This window comes from Salarias fasciatus, chromosome 1 (genome assembly GCF_902148845.1).
Source record: "Salarias fasciatus chromosome 1, fSalaFa1.1, whole genome shotgun sequence".
Classification (NCBI taxonomy): domain Eukaryota; kingdom Metazoa; phylum Chordata; class Actinopteri; order Blenniiformes; family Blenniidae; genus Salarias; species Salarias fasciatus.
The window spans coordinates 29137780-29156771 of record NC_043745.1 but is presented as its reverse complement, the minus strand read 5'-3'; the positions used below and the strand labels follow the sequence as shown (position 1 = coordinate 29156771).

The 18992-nt window shown below is 42.2% G+C and overlaps 1 protein-coding gene and 1 long non-coding RNA gene across 2 annotated transcripts in view; one reads left to right on the top strand and one right to left on the bottom strand.

Annotated features, from left to right (window-relative positions):
• Window positions 1–157: 157 nt before the first annotated feature.
• rbms1a (RNA binding motif, single stranded interacting protein 1a) lies at window positions 158–16090 on the top strand. Its single transcript, XM_030098384.1, has 14 exons — window positions 158–652; window positions 2906–3048; window positions 4231–4289; window positions 5249–5340; window positions 6485–6642; window positions 7323–7402; window positions 7516–7616; window positions 8007–8056; window positions 8160–8250; window positions 10385–10435; window positions 11261–11362; window positions 12192–12260; window positions 12671–12745; window positions 14239–16090. The coding sequence occupies exons 1-13, from the start codon at window positions 602–604 to the stop codon at window positions 12737–12739; spliced, it is 1116 nt and encodes a 371-aa protein (XP_029954244.1). The 5' UTR covers window positions 158–601; the 3' UTR covers window positions 12740–12745; window positions 14239–16090.
• Window positions 11454–18992, bottom strand: part of LOC115393406 (uncharacterized) — a 21539-nt gene continuing 14000 nt past the window's right edge. Inside the window, exon 3 of the long non-coding RNA XR_003931947.1 lies at window positions 11454–11531. This is a non-coding gene — a long non-coding RNA (uncharacterized LOC115393406). The remainder of the gene's footprint in view (window positions 11532–18992) is intronic.

The window sequence follows — 18992 nt, the reverse complement described above, 5'->3', positions numbered from 1 at the left end:
TGTGTGTGGTTGGAGGAGCTGGGGGTGAAGAATGCTTGGTATGTGCGGACGACAACAACATGAAAGGCGACGAGCGCTGAACGCGGCCGACTGTTCGCCTGCAAATCAAACCCAAAAACTCCCCGTATAACCTCGATAAGGCGAGGGGCGGACGGCGGGAGTCTCGCCGCGCCTTTGTCGTCCGAAAACGAGCCGGCGGCGCGTGTTTCAGCGAGGCGGCCACGCAGTTTATTTGATGTGAAACACCCTGCAGAGGCGGAGATGGTTTGGTCTGTAGTAGGTGGGACTGCCGAGCGGTCTGCAGCAGGACGTCGTAGATCAATGAACCGGACCGGAGGGCTGGTCCATCGCCTGCTGTGCATCTGACTGTATAGATGTATCGGTATACCTATGCAGGGACGGAGCCTATTTTCTAAACTATTAACCGATCCGTTCAGTATGCGGATGTTATAACGCGGCCGGCTCGTTTTTTGTAGGCTCCTCTCACCGCTCCGTCTCTTATCCTGGATCGTCGCTGCGATTTGATCTTTATTTTTTTCTATTCTAATTTTTTTTTTTTTTTTTTCAAAAGGGAAATTAAATAGATCCGTAACCTTCCAGGATGATCTTTGCAAACACGGGCAACCCGCTGAAGACAGCCAATCGTAAGCAGGTAGGCCATAAACACACATACACTGGGCTTTCTGCCCCCCTCCCTGCCGACTTTCCCCCCCTCACACTTGTATAAATAGGCTGAATAATAGCGGCCGCACATGACATTGGGAAGCCCTTTCTGGATTTCAGATGGAATATTCTGCCTCTTTTTAATCCCAATTTAATTAAATTCTTGGGGGGGTTGGTGGGGGGGAAAGAGAGAGAGAGAGAGAGAGAGAAAAAAAAATAGACCAACTGCTTTTCTGCACTTGCAAAACGGGAAGCTGATCCTCAGATAGACATGGAGCGATAAAACCCGGCAGCTCTCTCGATCTATCGCTCCACAACCGATACTTTAATTATTATGTCCCTATAACCTTGTTTGCCCGGGCTCTCGCCAACTCTGGTCAATATGTATGACGGTAAATGTAGTCCTTTTTTTATAGGTTAATGCATTCTGGGAGAGAGAGAGAGAGAGAGGGAGAGAGAGAGAGGCAGGGATCTGTAATGTAATGTACTCTATGTCAGTGTGCTGCATTCTTCATTTTGACCTCTCAGGTGAACAGAGCTGTAATTGAAGGCCTTGCCCCTCCGCTTTCCCCATCACACCTTTTGATTTAGATGGGAGATGGGAATTTAGAAAAAAAAAAAAAAAAAAAAAAAAGGAAAAGCAGGCAGAGGTGAGAGGCAGCTGTTGTTTGAACGTGTGGTGATGGAAATGTAAGCCCTGTGTCAGATGAAGGGGATGGAGGGGCTGCTTTTCTGCCAGCAGCCCATGAGAATATCCTCCTTTCAGGCTAAACTGTAATATTTATTCATCAGGAGGTATTTGAGGACAGGGAACGTGAGACCGGCCTCGTATGAATCCCTGCAGGCGAGAATGACTTTTTCAGTGTAGGTGTTTTAATCTGTCATAAGCAGGCCTTGTGAAATACACCATCGCTGCTGCCCTCCAATGTGCTCCTTCAAATATAAGTCAACGTGGAGATTGCATACCACCAATAATGCGAGGCCTCCGTTGGAGCACGTAACAGACCTAACAGATGTTCCTGCCACAGCAATCAATTCTTCATCTGTAAAAATGAAATAACAGCTCCAAACATTTAAACATCACATGACTGTGGAAGAATAGCTCAGTGGTTTTTTTTTTGGTTTTTTTTTTTTTTTTTTTTTGGCTATGGCCATGTACTGAATGCATGTCTTTGGCTCCTGAAGTGGATTGTCCTTTGGTTATGGACAGATGGCGTGATTCTGCCATGCCTCGTCTTTGATCTGATCTGGCGAGGGTTTGGGGTGGCTGGGAGCGATTTTAATGAATGAGTAAGGGGAAGGAAATGCTTTTGCAGGGTAGTGCAGAGCGGTTCGGCCGGGAACTGTGAAGCAAACCGGTAGGTTTCTGATAAACACTACAGCAGGATGTTAGACCTGAATGCAGATTTAATCACCCAGTGATTCATAAAGGCCCACCTACAAGAATTCATCTTTTTTAATGCACTCTTTGATATTCGGGAGTACAAAGTCATCTTTCTCTTCACCACAATCAGGAGCTTGAAGGTCGAACATATCTGTCTTTAAAAATCTAGACAGTGATGGAATATTCAAATCTTTCTATCATATAAAGGTATAATTACTATCCTGATATGCTACATCATTATCTAACATACAGAATTAATCACGCAATCATTGGATCTGCAGAGCGCCTTTTGCAGGGTTTTAATTTTCATGGCAGCCGTGAGGTGATCTTACACTCTTAAAGGTGGTTGGAGGAGTTTTTACCAAACAGTAATCTATAAAATAACACATTTACGTGACATTTTAAGTAAATAAAAGTGTCATCAACCACTTTTAATCATGTTCATTCCTGAAGCATATTGTTAAATCCCTGCACAATTCATAATGTTTGTGTTGTTCCGCAGTACCTGTGAAATTTTGAATATAGTAAAGTATAGAAGCAAATCATTGGAAAATAAGGCAAAGATGCTGTTATTTACACTTCGTGTTCATTATTGTCACCCCGTTGTTGTCATGTCACCATGTAGAAACCCAACTGCAGTGCGGATTACTGATGATCGATCTGCTTATCTTCTCAATAGGAGTATATCAGCAAATTTTAATATAACATAAAACAAGAAAGTGAGATTGTTCCACCTCTGCCTCTCTGCATTTCTGTTTCACACAGATGACATGTTCTTGTGATCACCGGCGATCTGGGTTTAAATTAGATTATCCGGTTCCCACACAATTCCTAACAGTGGCTTTTCTTGTGTTGCAGTCCTACCCCATGACTCCGTCCAGTCCCAGCAGCAGCAGCAACAGCAGCAGCACAGGCCTGGAGCAGCTCAGCAAAACCAACCTGTACATCCGAGGCCTGCCTCCTGCCACTACAGACCTGGACCTGGTCAAACTCTGTCATCAGTGAGTTCATGCAGCCACGCACATTACCTGGTTTTAATTTACCTGAACATCTGGTTTAAAAAAATGTAATTTCACTGTGATTTGATAAACATTCTGCTTTTGCTTCATTGTCAATCCTTTATTCCATGAAATACTTGCTCTTTTGCCCGTTTATGTGGACAAAGAATCCAAATAACTTGGATGCATGCATAATGGGTTTGAACTGGTGGAAGAAACCGGAGAACCCAGAGAAAATGCCCTGAGAGAACATACAAACTGCATTTGAAAAGCCGTGAGGCAAACCCACAACACTCTGGCTTGGAGCTGAGAGTGAACCATCACGCCACTGTGTGACCCCCCCTGAATGAAGACAATGCAGCGGTTTTAAAAAAAAGCTGCTGTCAGAATAAGGTTACTTCAGCTTTGCACCATGGAAAAAAATCTTTAAAAAAATAACAGAATGTTTAGATCCATCTTTATTTACAGGGTTTCTAGGCTGTCTGGTATCAGCTGGATCCCGCAGAGCTTCATCTGATTTGCTTTTGGCTGAGCTTTGGTATGTAAAGCGGCCTGTGAAATGAACAACCGCCATGTGGAGCCTCCACTCAAACACGTCTGATTCGTGTTGATAGCGTAAGACAGTGTCCGAGCGGTCAGTGCGACGGATGCCGCAGTCAGCGGAGTTTCGCCTCGTCTCCGGTCCTCGGTGAACCACGAGCATATGGAAAGAGGCATCCACCCATGTAACCAGCAGCAGCGGCAGCTGTTTGTGTCCTGTTTGCTTGTGTTTTGTTCATGTTCCCAATGGTGTTTGCCAGCACAAAGCAGAAATGAAAGCGCTTTTCATAGCAACAAGGTCTGAATGGTGATGTAAGCCAGGCATTCAGCCTGTACGGTGCTTGTGCTCGGAGAGCGGCTCCCAGTTGGTGTCACGGTTCAACTTGGGCGTAAAAGTCAGAGATGAAGCAAATCCGTGAAACAATGAGCTTGATTAATCGTGTTTGGAAACATTGCAGCGGTGGAGTGATGTTTTATGTGTGGCAGTGAAAACGTCAGTCTCCATGAATATGACCAGATTTCACCATTTTGCCGTTTCTCTGCGCGAACGACTCTGGAGAGGAAAACGACTTCCATAACCCAGCATGGCGTGTGTGAAGTAATAAAGAAGGTTGTTGAAGATTTGTATTTTCGCTGTGCATGCAGGTATGGAAAAATCCAGTCTGCAAAGGCAATCCTGGACAAGACAACTAACAAGTGCAAAGGTCAGTAAGGTCATTCATTTTTAAGACAAACTGAGATTATTTGGAGCTTTACAATTAAAACAGAGTATATACAGTCATGGAGGAATGGTGGACAATTAAAAGAATTGCTTAGTTCTTGACAGATGATCTCTCACAACACACCATGTTGTAATTCCTCATATTTTCAGTCACTCAACCCAGTTCCTACTCATTTACATAAAGTATAAAATTCAATTTATGATGGTTTGATTCTGTCTTAAGCTTGCAATCAATCACAGTGACTATTGACAATGAGCATGTCGGCTTTTCCGCTCGTCAAAGGTATGTCGCTGCGTGACATTGCACCCGAAAGTCTTCGCTGCATTTAAATGCCACTGTAAAGCGTATGACATGCACATACTGTCAAACACTGGACGAAAACACAGATTATGATGGATTACTCAGTGCAAGCAGGTTGAGAGTCTTCACAAACAGATTTTCACACCGTTATGGAAATAAATGAAAACCAGTAACTGCCTGGAAAATAGGAAGACAGCGAAATCAGACACAGCATGTTATGCTTAGAAAAATAATGACAGGGCATGTAAAGTATGTGTATGCTGTGAATTTCACGAGGCATCGACAGTTTGATTCTTAAAGGGACAGTTCAGCAGTTTAAGTAAAAACTCAACGTTTTTTACAGACACAAAATGCTCAAATGGCAAAATTTCAGCAGATTTGTTTTTTTGTCCTTCGATAAACGCAAACTGATCATCTGAACATTTTCAAAGAGTGTCTCATTCTTTTATCTGCATGCCTGAATCTCAACAGAACTCACTGTGTTGATTGAAAATTCTGTAATTATTTTACTGTGGTTGACAGTAATAAGTGGAACATTTAACAGTGTGTGATCAATCTGTAACAACGATAATACAAAATGCACAGTAGGCGGTTGTGGGATGTAATAACTGCTTATTTAAACACCGTTTTGCAAACTGCAGGTTATGGCTTTGTGGACTTCGACAGTCCAGCGGCTGCTTTAAAGGCAGTGCATGCTCTGAAAACCAGCGGCATACAGGCCCAGATGGCCAAGGTGAGTTTGGTACAACCGTATTTGTGTGTGTGTGTGTGTGTGTGTGTGTGTGTGTGTGTCTGAGTGTGTGTGTGTGTGTGTGTGTGTGCGCATGCATATTTGTCATGGTTTGCGAACATCTCTTTGGGGTAGTGCTTCTTCGGTGCGTGCATGCATGCCTGTGTCCGGTATGCGTTGTTGGAGAATGACATTAGACCGGTCACATGACCTCAGCTGCCAAGCTGTTCTTCCCGTGACCCCATTTACTTTCACCGTAGAAACCAGATGTCACGTTCCTCCCTGCCAAATAACCTGTCACTCAGCATGACACGCCGCGCACAGGACCACCAGCTCACACACCAAACACACCATCCCAGCTCGACCTCACACTTGAGAGATTTCGCCGGCATTACTGCTGTGTCATTGGGTGTTAGCAGCTACTATTCATGCATGCTGATACAGGCATATATGCACCAAAGCACTTCAACAACAGCGCCACTGCTTTAAGCTAGTCTTGATCCAGCGTGACCAATTGAAAGTAAAGTCACACAATTTTTTTTTTTCTAGTTTTTAGATGACAAACTGAATGTTTCTACACCGCAGCTCTGACTTGTCTTGCTGTGGGCAATAGAAATGGTGTGCATGGGCAAGTTTCTTTCAATCCTTTCCCAGCCTGCTGTGTGTGTGGCTGTACTCTGCAATCTGTGGGTGAGAGTTCATTGATGAAGCGCCGCTCTCTGGAGGCCTGAATGCAGGTGCCGTGTTTGGAACAAACATGGCAGCGCAGGGTTTGTGTTGGGGTAGCTAGGCTACGCTGATCTCCCGCTGTTTCCAGGGAAGACCGTAGAGGCGCTGAGCTGCTGCACAGTACACATGGAGTGTGTTTCAATGTATGTGTGTATGTGTGTGTGTACAGGAGTGCTCATTATTGTTTGTTTAACTAAGTGTTCCTCTGAACTTTAACATCACTTCAGCTCTATTCAAACCTGATCTGCACAGACAGGTTCTTCATGGATTCATTGTGATAGGCTTCCATTTGTCATCGCCGAATTACTGCAGCTCTGCCTCCGTTTGATTTATTTTCCGCGTTCACGCTCGTGGTAAATGACTAAAAAGCACATGACACTCAATGCATGTTATTTCCATTTTTCTTTTATGGGAGCAGCAACAGGAGCAAGATCCCACAAATCTGTACATTTCCAACTTGCCGCTGTCTGTGGACGAGAAAGAGCTGGAGAACATGCTGCAGCCTTTTGGGCAGGTCGTCTCCACACGGATCCTCCGGGACTACAGCGGCAACAGCCGAGGCGTGGGCTTTGCCAGGTCTGTTACAGGAGATGGGCTGGAAAGTGCACTCTTGAGTCCTACTAATTGCAGGATGAACTTTCTCTTCACAAAATCGACGTAGATGTGCTCAGAGTATCACTCCAGTAACACTGTCCAGCTTAGCAGAGACACTGTGTTGCAAATCTTTCAGTAAGCAGACATGAGCAATGAGATAATTGCTTTATGTTTTTGGGATTGTAAAACACAATAAATCCCTCAACATTGGGTTTTTGTGCAAACTGCACTACACTTAGCTGGAGTCACTCATGTTCATGCAATTTTACTTATTTCTATATTAAGACAAAAAAAAAATTCCTGCATTAGATCTATGGCTGTATTTCCAGGTCCATCCTTTCTGATAATATCTTTAGCGAAATCTAATTTGCGTTGCAGTTGCCAGAGGTGCTATTATTTTGAAAGGCAGTGAAGCTAAGACGAGCTGAGAGACACAGCCACCTGCACTGGTTTCCGCAGTCAGACATGCATTGGGGTTTTTTCAGATATAATGATACAGAACGTACACACAGGACCAGTGATCGTGATGCATGAAGGAGACAGCCAGTTGCTGCGGCCGGGCCACACAATGCCACTCTGTGTTAAGGAAAATTTAGCTGTAGATGGTGTCAGTGTGATTTGATGATGAGTCACACTCGCTGTGTTATCTGCTCTCTTATCAGGATGGACACAACGGAGCAGTGTAATGCAGTCATCTCCCACTTCAATGGGAAGTTTATCAAGATAGCTTCCGGAGCTCTGGGTAGGAGATCATTTTACCTTTCTGTACACTTTGCATCTGGTGAAAACCGTGGAGGCGTTGATGATTAATCGTTGAGTGGCTGTTAATAAGCTGGTTTTGTGCTTTGCCCCCAGCTCCCTCTCAGCCCTTGCTGTGTAAGTTTGCTGATAGTCAAAGGAAGAAACATGGACATGGCGGATTTGTTCCCAACGGACAAGCAGGAGATCTCAGACTAGTGTGTATTTACATTTGTACTGTGACCCCTCACTCGCTCTGTGTGCTACGTGCTATGCCAGCGTGCTTTCATTATTACATAATGCGGCCTGATCCTGTACGGTCTCAGGAGACAACAAACAATATCACAAGCAATAACCGAAATGAAAAAGAAATCCATATTATCAGCCAAATATTTGGTCTGTAAGAATCTCCTTTATGATACTCTTTTTCTATATTGTATGTTATACCTGGAGTTATTGAAGCTGTACAGACAACAAGAAAAAATTCAAGAGATGAATTTCAAAACCAAAGATATTTCCATTTAAACCATTTTATCTTGTATTATTTTTTTCCCTGTATGGTACAGACACAAATATGTAAGCTCGTATTGTTTGTCTCCTCCTGCCAGGGTGCAATGACTCTCACCTATGACCCTTCCTCTTCTGCTATACAAAATGGGTAAGCCACACATATATTTATAGCAGTACACGTCATTATTTACTGGTTTACTTGGCGCAGCCTTTTCGAGCTCTGTCTGATAATAACCGTCCGTTTTCTATAGGTACTATCCTTGTCCGTATCCAGTCGCCAACAGGATAATGACTGTGCAGCCGACAATGTCTCCCTACATGTCTCCAGTGTCTGCTTACCAGGTACTCAATCAGAAGAATCCTTTAAACGGACAGAGATAAACAGATTGAAATGATATCCGTGGCTTCCGCTCTATTCTCATCCATGTTGCAGTTGAGAATATGGTGTGCGTGTATATGTGTGCTGGGGTGTATTTCTGGCCGCGAGTGGGCTGTTCAGGTGTTATAGATGTGAGGATAGGTGTTAAAAGCTTCTCTGGGCTGCCTCACTGTTTGGCAGCTTCATGAAGCTGTGGGTTTTCAGCTGGTATCTCTTTAGCGTCTCGGTCAAGCAGGAATCATTTAATCTGACAGTAAGCCTCATCGTTCATGGCAGGAAAGTTGTCAAAAGTAGTCTTCTTTCTCAGCGGACACGGTCGTGTTCTGTGAGTCATACTTTCTCTCATTTAGATTCTTGCTCACTGCTGTTTAATGTTTCACTCATGAGTTTTTATTTGCTGCTTTCAGAAACACATCGAACCTCTAACAAGAAGTGATATTTGAAAATCATCCATTCGAGAGGAGTGAATCAGTGCGTGTGTGTGATGTGCGAAATCACAACATGTTCCAGATCTAGTGATAAATATTTGCATCATGTAAAAGGTTTCTAAGTAGCTCTTCATGCTTATCCAGAAACCAGGTTCCTGCATTTGCTCAGATAATAACAGAACTGATCACTGAGCTCTGTCACATGACGAATTTATTTGCGTTGAAAATATTTCCACTAAATCCACTAAATGTATCCAGATAAGACTGCTCAGCTTTTAAGGTGTGTTTTCCCACTTAATAGGAAAGCCACAGAGGCTTTCACGCTTTGCCAAATTGGTGTCAAAATTAGATTTACACATGTCAGAGAAAAGCTTAATAAGAAAATAACTTCCTGCTTTTGTATGCTGGTGGCAGTGTGCATGTCCACCAGTGTCTGGCTCCCCTATATCGGTTTGGCAGATCAGAGATCAGGGAGGGGCTCTTCAGCCTGTCTCAAAGCAGTCTGGAGGCCGATGGAGAAAACAGACAAGAAACACTATAAAGTAGCAGCCAGTAGTTCGACTTGTACTCACACGTTGAAATAAACATAATTAATAGAGATGATTGAACTGAAAGTTGACCGACTTCAATTGTGTTTTTTTTATTGTTACTAAACATAACATAATATTGAAATGTAGATTTTATCAACAATCTGAGGAATTTGGAATTAATACAGTATACAGTAATTATTATACAGCAAACCAATATAACATCTATTAAATAAATGAAAAAAATCAACATATCAATCACCTCGCGGACTTTTCTGCACTGTGTACTTAAATGCGCCATAAAGTGTTAAAGTTGTTTTTCCACTTTCTCAGTTGTTGTTCTGTTGTTGTTTCCCTTCACTTCAATCTCCAGCACGATGTGCAACTTGCATTTCTGTGTTTCCGTTTCTGGAGGAGTTGTTCCTCTGCTTCTTATAAACACCTGTTTTTTTCAATGTTCGAGAAGGATTTCAGAGACTTGAGGCGTGTTAAAGCAGTGCTCTGTATTAAAGTAACGTAACAGTTGGCATAGATGACACATGGGGAAAAAAATTATACATGCATAATACTGTAGTCACATTAGCAGCAAAAAAAAACAGTTTTAATTATGTGCATAAACATTACCTAAATTATGAAAGAGGTTCAGGAGAATCACGGTGAAGCTCGGGTCTGTGGGTGACTGGACCTCCCCCAGGTCGTGAGGATTTCTGATACAGGGATCATTGACAGAATGATGAGGAAAGAATTGATTGAATTTCAGATCTGACAGATATATACATCAGAACAGGAAGCAAAACTACATTTGAAAGGACATTTTTTTTGGTTCTGAGGTCTTAAAAAACCTCTTTGTGTCTTTTCCACAAAAGCGGAACCAAACTTTCTCTAAAAACATGCTTTGTTGTTTATTTTGGGGGCTTTTGATCACGATCTTCCAGCATGAAAAAGCCCTTAAAATGTATAGCCGAATGGATGGAAATCCCCAAAATGCCAGTTAGACTGTTGACAGTGTCATACAGCATCTCTCGCTGTGAAATGAACGCTGCTTATTGTAGCTGCTCGGTTATCTCTGCCATGTTTAGTTTCATTCAATCCACTTCAAGTAACTCTCTCTGTTTGCCGCCTGTCTCTGCCCCTTCTTTCAGGTTCAGAGTCATTCTTGGGTGGCCCATCAACCGTACATCATGCAACACCCGGTAAGGGAAGCACGTCGAATGTATGTCGCCTCCTTTTTGTGTGCACAGGAAATGGGTGTGTGGCGCCACTACAGCTAGAAACTGTGAGCTCACCGCTGCTCGGAGTGTTACTTTATTCAGCCCGTTCTTGCTGACATGTCCAATCCAGCGGCTAAACTTCCCCAAATGCAGAGCAGAGACCGAGCTGAGACAAGTTCTGGGAAACGGCTGTCTATTTACATATTGTTAGTGTGTGCCGGTCGGCGCATGAAAGAGAAATGGAACAACTAAAGAGACATTCAGTCGCTGCCCACCGCCTCCTCCTCCTCCTCCTCCTCCTCCACCTCCTGCTCCTCTCTCTCTGGATCCAGCAGGAAATGCCTGAAGCAGAGACAGTCTTGTGACTCTTTGACTCTTCCAACAGATGGTTTCCAGTGGAACAAGTGTCTCTGCTGATCGGTCCCCTCCCCCACTTTTTTTTCTAGGAAATGGTCTATTCCCTCCAGGCATCGTGTTTAAAGGAGTACACACCATCTGAGAACTCGCTTGAGCCCAAAATGTCACACCTTTGACAGATTTTAGGATCTCAACATGCAGTTTACACACAAAACAAACTTGATTATGTCGATGTACTTGATCACATATCATGTTATCACACTTAGTGCTGTCAGTTGAGCGTTTAAGTTTTTGGACATTGCTGATCTGTACGTCTACGTTTGTGACGATATTTTAACGCCCACTGCTACCCAGATGCAGCTTTTCCACCCCGTGTGTGCTTTGTGTTTCATCAGAAATGCTTTCTATTGTCTCTCATATGACACAAAACTGAGAGGGCTTTCATTTCAGGCTGCTGTGATGTCTCCCTCTGTGGATCCCTCCATGTCACTGCACCCCTCGGCCATGATTACTCAGCAGATGGGCCAGCTGTCACTGGGAAACAGTGGAGCGGTGAGTGGAAGTCTGGGATATCCTCCATCTCTTACGGCATTGATCAAACCCAGCCTGTACACAATGATTAAACAGACCGCACTCACAAATGTCGTGAGTCAATGTCAGCTTCATTTATCTCTTCAGCAGCTATCCATGAGAATGAAATCATGTGGGAACGTTGGTTTGACTGTGTTGTAAAGATCAAGCTTCTCTGCAGAAGTTCTTTATGCGGTATAAAGAGAGACTGTTCATGCTGCAGCTATTTGACAAATAACAACAGAGTCCTTTATTCACTGTAGTACAGTGAGATTTTCCGTCTGCATTGTAACTCATGCTGAAGGGGCAGCAGGCAGCCATCGAGTGACGCCCGGGCAGCCTTTAAAGATTAACAAGCCTTGCTCTAAGTGGTGGTTTTCACCTTCTTGCTGATCCAGTGGTTCAAACCATCAAGAACTTCCGGTTAAAAGCTTGCTTCACCAACACCTTCCCCATTTAGAGATTTGCTGTGAACTATGTTCAATTAGAATCATGACTTATGTTGTATAATATGATTATTTTTAGGGGTTGCTATTTTCATAGCCATCGTACTGAGTTCTCTGAATCGGTGATTATGATAGCTACCACTCCTTCAAGGCTTCAGCCTCACCAGTTCTTCTTGTTGATGATTCAAAGTGATGCCATTATTTTAAATAAAATGATCTGTGCATTGTAAAGCACTGTACATCAGCTGGGTTCGGTGTGACTTTCTGAATAGATAAATATGATAAATCTTTGTGAAGAACTATCTTTTAGGCCTGACTTGAAGTAATAATGCCTTGTTAATTTTGCTTTTTTTCTCATTTCACAGTATATTTCTGCCAACCCTGGTGTCCAGGGGGGCTACATGCCTCAGTATCCTCCTGTGCAGCAAGCGCCTGTAAGTTGTTTTTTCTTTATTGTTTTCCCATCTTTATCTTAACTGTTAGCCCTACTTTCGTCACTTTCAAACACAGCACGACTTTGCAGTTTTATGCCATCTTACTGTATTATCCTACTGTAGTGCTTTTTTTCAATTATGCTACACTTCCTCCATTGTTACCTTTGCATTGTTATCGCTCAGTCACCTCTTCAGAAAAAGAAAAAAAATGCTTAAACTTGGCACTTGTCATTGTGCGATTTAAAAACTTTCCGCCAGCCCATGCTGGTCCACTCATCCCCTCCTTCATTCAAAGGCGCTGAGTTGTTTTTGAAGTGTTTGCGCTCCCAAACTATCAATTATCTCAGTGTGCACACAGTGAAGACAGTTATTATCATTTTGTAAATGAGAGATGCTGTTGTGCTTCGCAGGAAAACGGCACGTCGCAGCAAGTGGATTCTTCTAACAACTCGTCTCCTTACAGTCAACTCAGCAAGTAATCACAGGTACGTTTCACTTTCTGCATGTCGGAGCTCTGATGCGGCCCGAATCGCAAAACCGCGCTTGGCAGGTGAGCTTTGATGATGTGTGTTACACTGATGTTTCTCAGAACACCGATCATTTCCTCTTGATAACTCACCAAAGCGTTATCTTCGCTTTAATTTGGGGAAAACAAGGGCTTTCTTTCACCGTTAAATCTCCCTGAGACATCCTGGTATGTCTCCCTCCCGGCTTTAAAGATTGGTGGAGGTAGCTGGTGACCCAAGGTCGCATCTGGTGGTGGGGGAGTTGGGGTTTTGCAATCGGAGATTGTAGAAATAGATTCTTCTTGAAAGAGAGCAGATTGGGTCTCTTCTGTCTTTCAAACAGCTGAGAACAGTTTTCTTTATTCCACAATTAAAGGTGCTGTAGGCAGGATTCCGCATCTCCGCCATCTTGCTTAGGGTTACCTAAGCAAGATGGCGATTTGACCCATCTAAGAGGGCGATTTGAAACCCAGCACAGCCAATCCTGTCCTGTATTCTCTGACATCACGCCCTTACGCAAGTTAAGCTCCTCCCACAAGGACGTGCGACGAACGCCCCTCGACCAATCACGGTTAGAGCATCAGGGGCTCTTCTGATTGGTCAAAGATACCTGGAGCTGTCGAGATTCCTTTTCAGCTCAGAACAGAGACAGATGGAAACGCTGTGCCCTCGCGGTAGTGCAATTATGCTACACTCCTAAAGGATTATCAATGGATACTCTAACATTTAATCCAAAGAAAACATAGAAAAATTAGCAATGACTAGCAAAATCCTGCCTACAGCACCTTTAATTGGGAAAAAAACTCTATACTGTGTGGCTTGAAGTGTTCATATGGGTCAGTGGAGCAGTTTGTACAACTGTTTTTGAACATGATTGATCAGTCGCTCTGTATCGTTCATCACCGCCAGGGAAAATGATGAGGAAAGTATCAACTCCACAGCAGAAAGGGAAAATGCCTCTGCAGAGTGTGGGAAACTGCGCATATGTTAGACAGACAGATAAATAAATAGATAGATTAATTGATTGATTGATTTTATATGTCAATTTTCTATAAGTCCAGGACTTAGGCTACAGAGCAACCAAAAAGCATTTCTTGCTCACTTAAAAAGGATTAAAAGTAGCGTAAATTAAATAAGTAAAATACAATAAATATGTAGAAAATAGATGAATGCCTAAAATATGGATAAAATATAAGGGAGCGACAATATAAACTTATAAGCTGAAATGTTAGTAATAAACTAAATGGAAGTGAACTTAGCTTTAGTTCAGTTTGTCACTAAACTTATATTTAGTTTTCGCCTAAATATTTGGGTTAATTTATAATCCTCATAGTGACACGCAAAACGCAATAAAGTTTAGATCACGTAGACTCAACGGCTCGTTTTGGAGAATCGCTCGTGGGTATGGCTTTTCTGGCATCACTTGCTCCTCGTGTTAGTTATAACTTTTTGTTTGCTGTCTTTATTTCCAGGCCACGTTTACTGCTGTGAGCCGGAGGGCAGGCGGGACGCTGCTGAAGCTGCATCCCAGGAATAACGGTCACCGCCTGCTCTGATTGGACCAGATACATGAACTTATTTGCACAGCCCCAACATTTATAGTGGAAAAAAATGAGGACAGTGTAAATGGACTCGAGCAGTTGGCTAATCTCAAAGTTAAAAAAAAAAAAAAAAAAGATTTATTTTGATAAAAAAAAAACAACATGCTCTTCTTTTTCTCTTTTTTCAAGGATTCTCAAACATTTGCCAGAGGACCCACTCCCTCCTCCTCTCCTCGTCCCCCCTCACCTCCCCATTCTAGTATGACGTGACTTTAAAATGCATGAGAACGAGATATCTCCCCCCCCCTCTTCAAAGTGTCAATGATTTTCTAGTTCCTTTATTTGTGGTATATGAAAAGAAAAACTTGCAGACCTCGTTTGCACTGAAATCTGAAGTTTTAGGAAAACTTCACTTTGGTTTTTGAAGCTGCCACAGAATAGCTTACAAGATCTGTTTCACTTCAGCTGCACTTGACAACTAAGACAGGAGACCAATTCTTTAGGAAATAATGAATTTATCATTGGAAAAAGGTGCCTTCCTTACGTGACATCAAGCATCCAACAATTTTTCATCAAACTTGATCAGGTGTCATATTTCTATTCGACTGATCAAACGTGTGCGTGAAATCATGGATATTAACCATCGAGTGTTTCGCTATCGAGTCTTCTGGTAGCAATAAAGACAATGAGAGTCCCACGGCAATACTGAGAAAAAAGAATGGTGACAAAACTCAGAGCAAGGTAATTCCTTATTTTCCTATTTCCTTTTTTTAAAAAACGTCAAGACATGACATGAAACAAGAGCCGTACTTTTATGAAATTACAAGTTTTACACCCAATGGGCATCTTCTAGGAGGGTTTGTTTTGTTTTTTCTCTCTCTCTCTCTCTCTCTCTCTCTTTCTCTCTCTTCTCTCTTGTGGTCCGCGTGACCAGTGATCTACCTCATGGCTCTGCTGGACTCTTGCTGGTGTTGTGGGGTTTGCAGGTAAAGCCCCGTCTCATCAGGCCGGACGCAGCAGAACAGAAGCCCGCTCAGGAGCTGGCTAAACAGGACTTCTGCCGTCTGTCTCCCACATGCAGCGTTACTTTTCCTGATCTTCAAAAAAAAAAAAAAAAAATGAAAAGAAAAGAAAAATCAACAACAGCAACAAAAGAAATACAAAAAAAACAAAAAACATTGTGCTTTATTTTTTATTTTTAATCTTTATTTTGTCATTGCTTCTCTTCTGGTGTTTCTTTTTCTCAACATGACTATTGTTGTTCAGTTGTGATGCTCCATTTTAGAGATGCAAAGTTAGACAGCTTCTTTGTGAAACAGTTGGCTTACTGCGCGCTTGGAAAAAAAACAAAAAACAAAAAACAATGAACGCACGCTCCGTGCGTTTATTTGGTGTATCGTTCTGCCTTTCAACAGATCTCACACGACTCACACTGCTACTGTAAAGCTTCTCAAAAAGTCACGCTACAAGTCGGCCGGACTTTGGTCAGTAGTTTAATTTTGTAAATGCCAAACGATTTGGATGAGTGGAAAAAATCAAACCTTTGCCTCGGGCGAACTACGTGTAACAATCATGTATGTACATCACACACAGCAATATTTCTTTACAATTTCACGCGAGATGAAATTACATGACGGAGACCGTGTGTCTCTGAAAAATGCGATTTGTAAATGACAAACTTTCAGGGCCAAAAGTGAAAATAAGCGAGCTTTATTGTTTGCCTTGCTTTCTTTTTTCGTTCAGTTTCTGAATTGTACTGTAAGACCTCTACACTACTGTAAAACAAGAGAAAAAGGTCAAAGAGGTTCGGTCGCAATGCTTCTTCCTGATCAGCAGAGCTGAAGCAGTAAATGCTCAACCCAGAAAAATACAGCCAGGCTGAACTTTCCCGTTCTGAACATTTGTTGATGGGAAAATGGTTAAAAAAAGAAGAAGAAAGAAAAGAAAAAAGTAAGAAAGAAAGGAAAAAAAAAAAGGTTACCCTCATTGCGTACCCCTGTCACCTTCTACTGATTCTCATACTGAAAAGTCTTCTCCTCGCTCTCTCCTTTGAAAACATTGGAATAAAAATAGTGCTAAATAAAACACTCTTCTCTTTCTCAGATGCGATTCCTGTCTCTTTATTGAGTTTATGTATTTGCTCATTTTGTTGTTGGTTTTTTGTTTGCCTTTGAGTGTTGACATTGACATTATGATGAATGCATTCATTTATTTCTCACTTATATCACCCTCGTTCCAATTATTCCGATGTGAATCTTGCAGAAATTGCATGATCCATGAAGAATCCAAATGATTTTGTGATACTTCACTGCAGTAGCGCCAAACCTGTTGTTCCCTTATGGGTGGCACCGGAGGTCAGAGGTCGGCCTGAGGTTTCCCTTCCTCTGGGCGTCAAAGGAGACCAATCATGAGAGACTTTTTAGAATCTACAGCAGACCAGAGAAACCGTACGACGCTTTCATTTACCCTGTTGATGAGAGAGTGTGTGTCTGCCGGGGATTTCAAAGAGGGGATCTGCAGCCCTTCTGAGAGGAAATCTGGGGATCTTCAGGTGAAAACGCTGGGAAACTGCTGCGTTAGAGCATCACAAACACACTTTTGGATGACACCCAGGCTGACACTGGTGTTTGAGGGGACACTTAATATTCCAGAATTATGTTTTCCTTTCACCATGTTTTATTTCTGAAATTTTTTTAAACAGTGCTCTGTTGTTGTTTTTTTGGTGAAGCATAGGCAATATCTATGACAGGAAATATAAATATAATAAATATGAACACTTTTGTAGAGTGATAAAAAAAAAAATTACAATACAGCCCCATTGTATTTATTTATTAATTTACCAAATCCCAGGGCTGTACCGATTACCTCTCAGCAGAGGGCGCTGTGTACCCAAACTGTCCAGCATAATTCAATCCAGAACTAATTTCCTTTTTGTATCCACTACGTCTGATCTTGTGTGTGCAGCTTGTGATGGATCGAATGAGCAACAAGTGCAACATGTGTGCTCACGCCCCGGGCCTTTCCTGCACTATTTCAGGCGCACGGCCTTTGTAGTTTTACTCACACCGGATCTCGCTCCTTAAGCTCAGACTTAACACAGCTGATCCCGGAGACATAAAGGCACCATGCCCACATCTCTTACCAGTCAGAGGGATCAAAACCACTTGGGTGCAAGATTAGCCGTCACACCCTCTGACTCTCACCACCCATCCAACCCCGACTCCAAGAATACACATCCCCTCCAGCTCATGCACACACTCACGTCAATCAAATGTACATAATAAGGGCATCAAATCTTTGAACATCAGACACAAGCCGAGCCGAGTCTCTCTCTCTCTCTTTCCTGTCCCCTGCTCTCTGTCTCTCTTCTAATTCTCCACAGCTGAAGGGCCACATGGCACTGATCCCCAGAGAAATACCGAGGTCAGAATCAGGGCACAGACGGCCCGCTTCAGGATCCGATGTCATTCATTCAGTGTGAAATACATCCGATGCATTTCATTCAGCTGAAGGCTGCAGACTCCTCCAATCTATTTTATGTCAAGAGTGTTTTAAATTATTTAAAAATAAGATATTCAAACGGGGCTTACAGGCCGAAAACGTGTTTGAATGCGCATCAGTTTGGTATTATAACTCCAAATCTGTCAACTTCTGCTTATGTTTGAGACGGTGGATTCAAAAATAAACGCCCAATAAAGTTTGTTCAAGAGTCGAAGAGTCCAAGATGACATCTTTAGATGTTATGTGACGTCAAACCATCCGTCAATAGGGACTGTTCATGATCATGAAGACAAAAATGAAAAAGTTTGAGGTTTGCTCTCATTCTATTCACAATACAATGAATTTATTTTACTTATATGGTGTATTTTACATAATTTTAGTCTCAATGTACTTCATCTGATCAGTCTCATTCACTCATTTGCACACTAACCAGTGTGGTAATACAAGGTGCCTGCATACTACTGAGAGCAATTTGGAGTTTAGTGTCTTTGTCAAGGACATTTCAACATAATAGACATGAGGAATCTGTCGGATTGAACCACAAATCTCCGGATTAGAATTTGACCTGCTCCACCAGCTGGACCTCAGTCACCCCAGTGTGTACAACACAAAGACACTGATGATTCCAGCATTTCAGATTTAATATGCTTCAGATAATTTAATGACAGTCTAACCATTAGTTTTTTTTGTTTTTTAAAGTGTTCCTGCTACAACCAGTATCAGCACTGTGACTGCCCATGCACACTCTACCGGTTAAGGCCAATGCTCTATTTGTTGTAAAGATGAACTTCAACCTAATTCAGTAAATGACCAATAAGACAAAATGGGAGGAACTGTTGGAAATGTTCTATCAATTCATTAAGCAAGATAATTCCCGCTATATAATCCCATGATAAGTTACTTTTATGTGATAAGGATTTTTTTTTTTAATGGATTACACGTCTTGCAGTAAAAGATGCAGACACTCCTGATATGATCAAATAATGAATCAGTTTTAAACAAAATATGCAGTTTGACGTTTGGTCAACAAAATGTTGAATACAATTTTGAGCTGCTGGCTCATGTTCACCTTTTATAACCCTGTTTGGTCCATGTTAATGTATTTATTGACAGATCTGACTCATTCTGGGAATCTGAGCCGAGTCAAGAGGTTGAATAATATTATCAAAAATACTGTTCTTTAC

Excerpts from the sequence above, each read along its gene's own strand:
- rbms1a (XM_030098384.1), top strand. The coding sequence starts at position 602 with ATGATCTTTGCAAACACGGGCAACCCGCTGAAGACAGCCAATCGTAAG. Across the intron at positions 6,643-7,322 it reads CGAGGCGTGGGCTTTGCCAG|GATGGACACAACGGAGCAGT; the intron begins GTCTGTTACAGG and ends CTCTCTTATCAG. Across the intron at positions 8,251-10,384 it reads CTCCAGTGTCTGCTTACCAG|GTTCAGAGTCATTCTTGGGT; the intron begins GTACTCAATCAG and ends CCCTTCTTTCAG.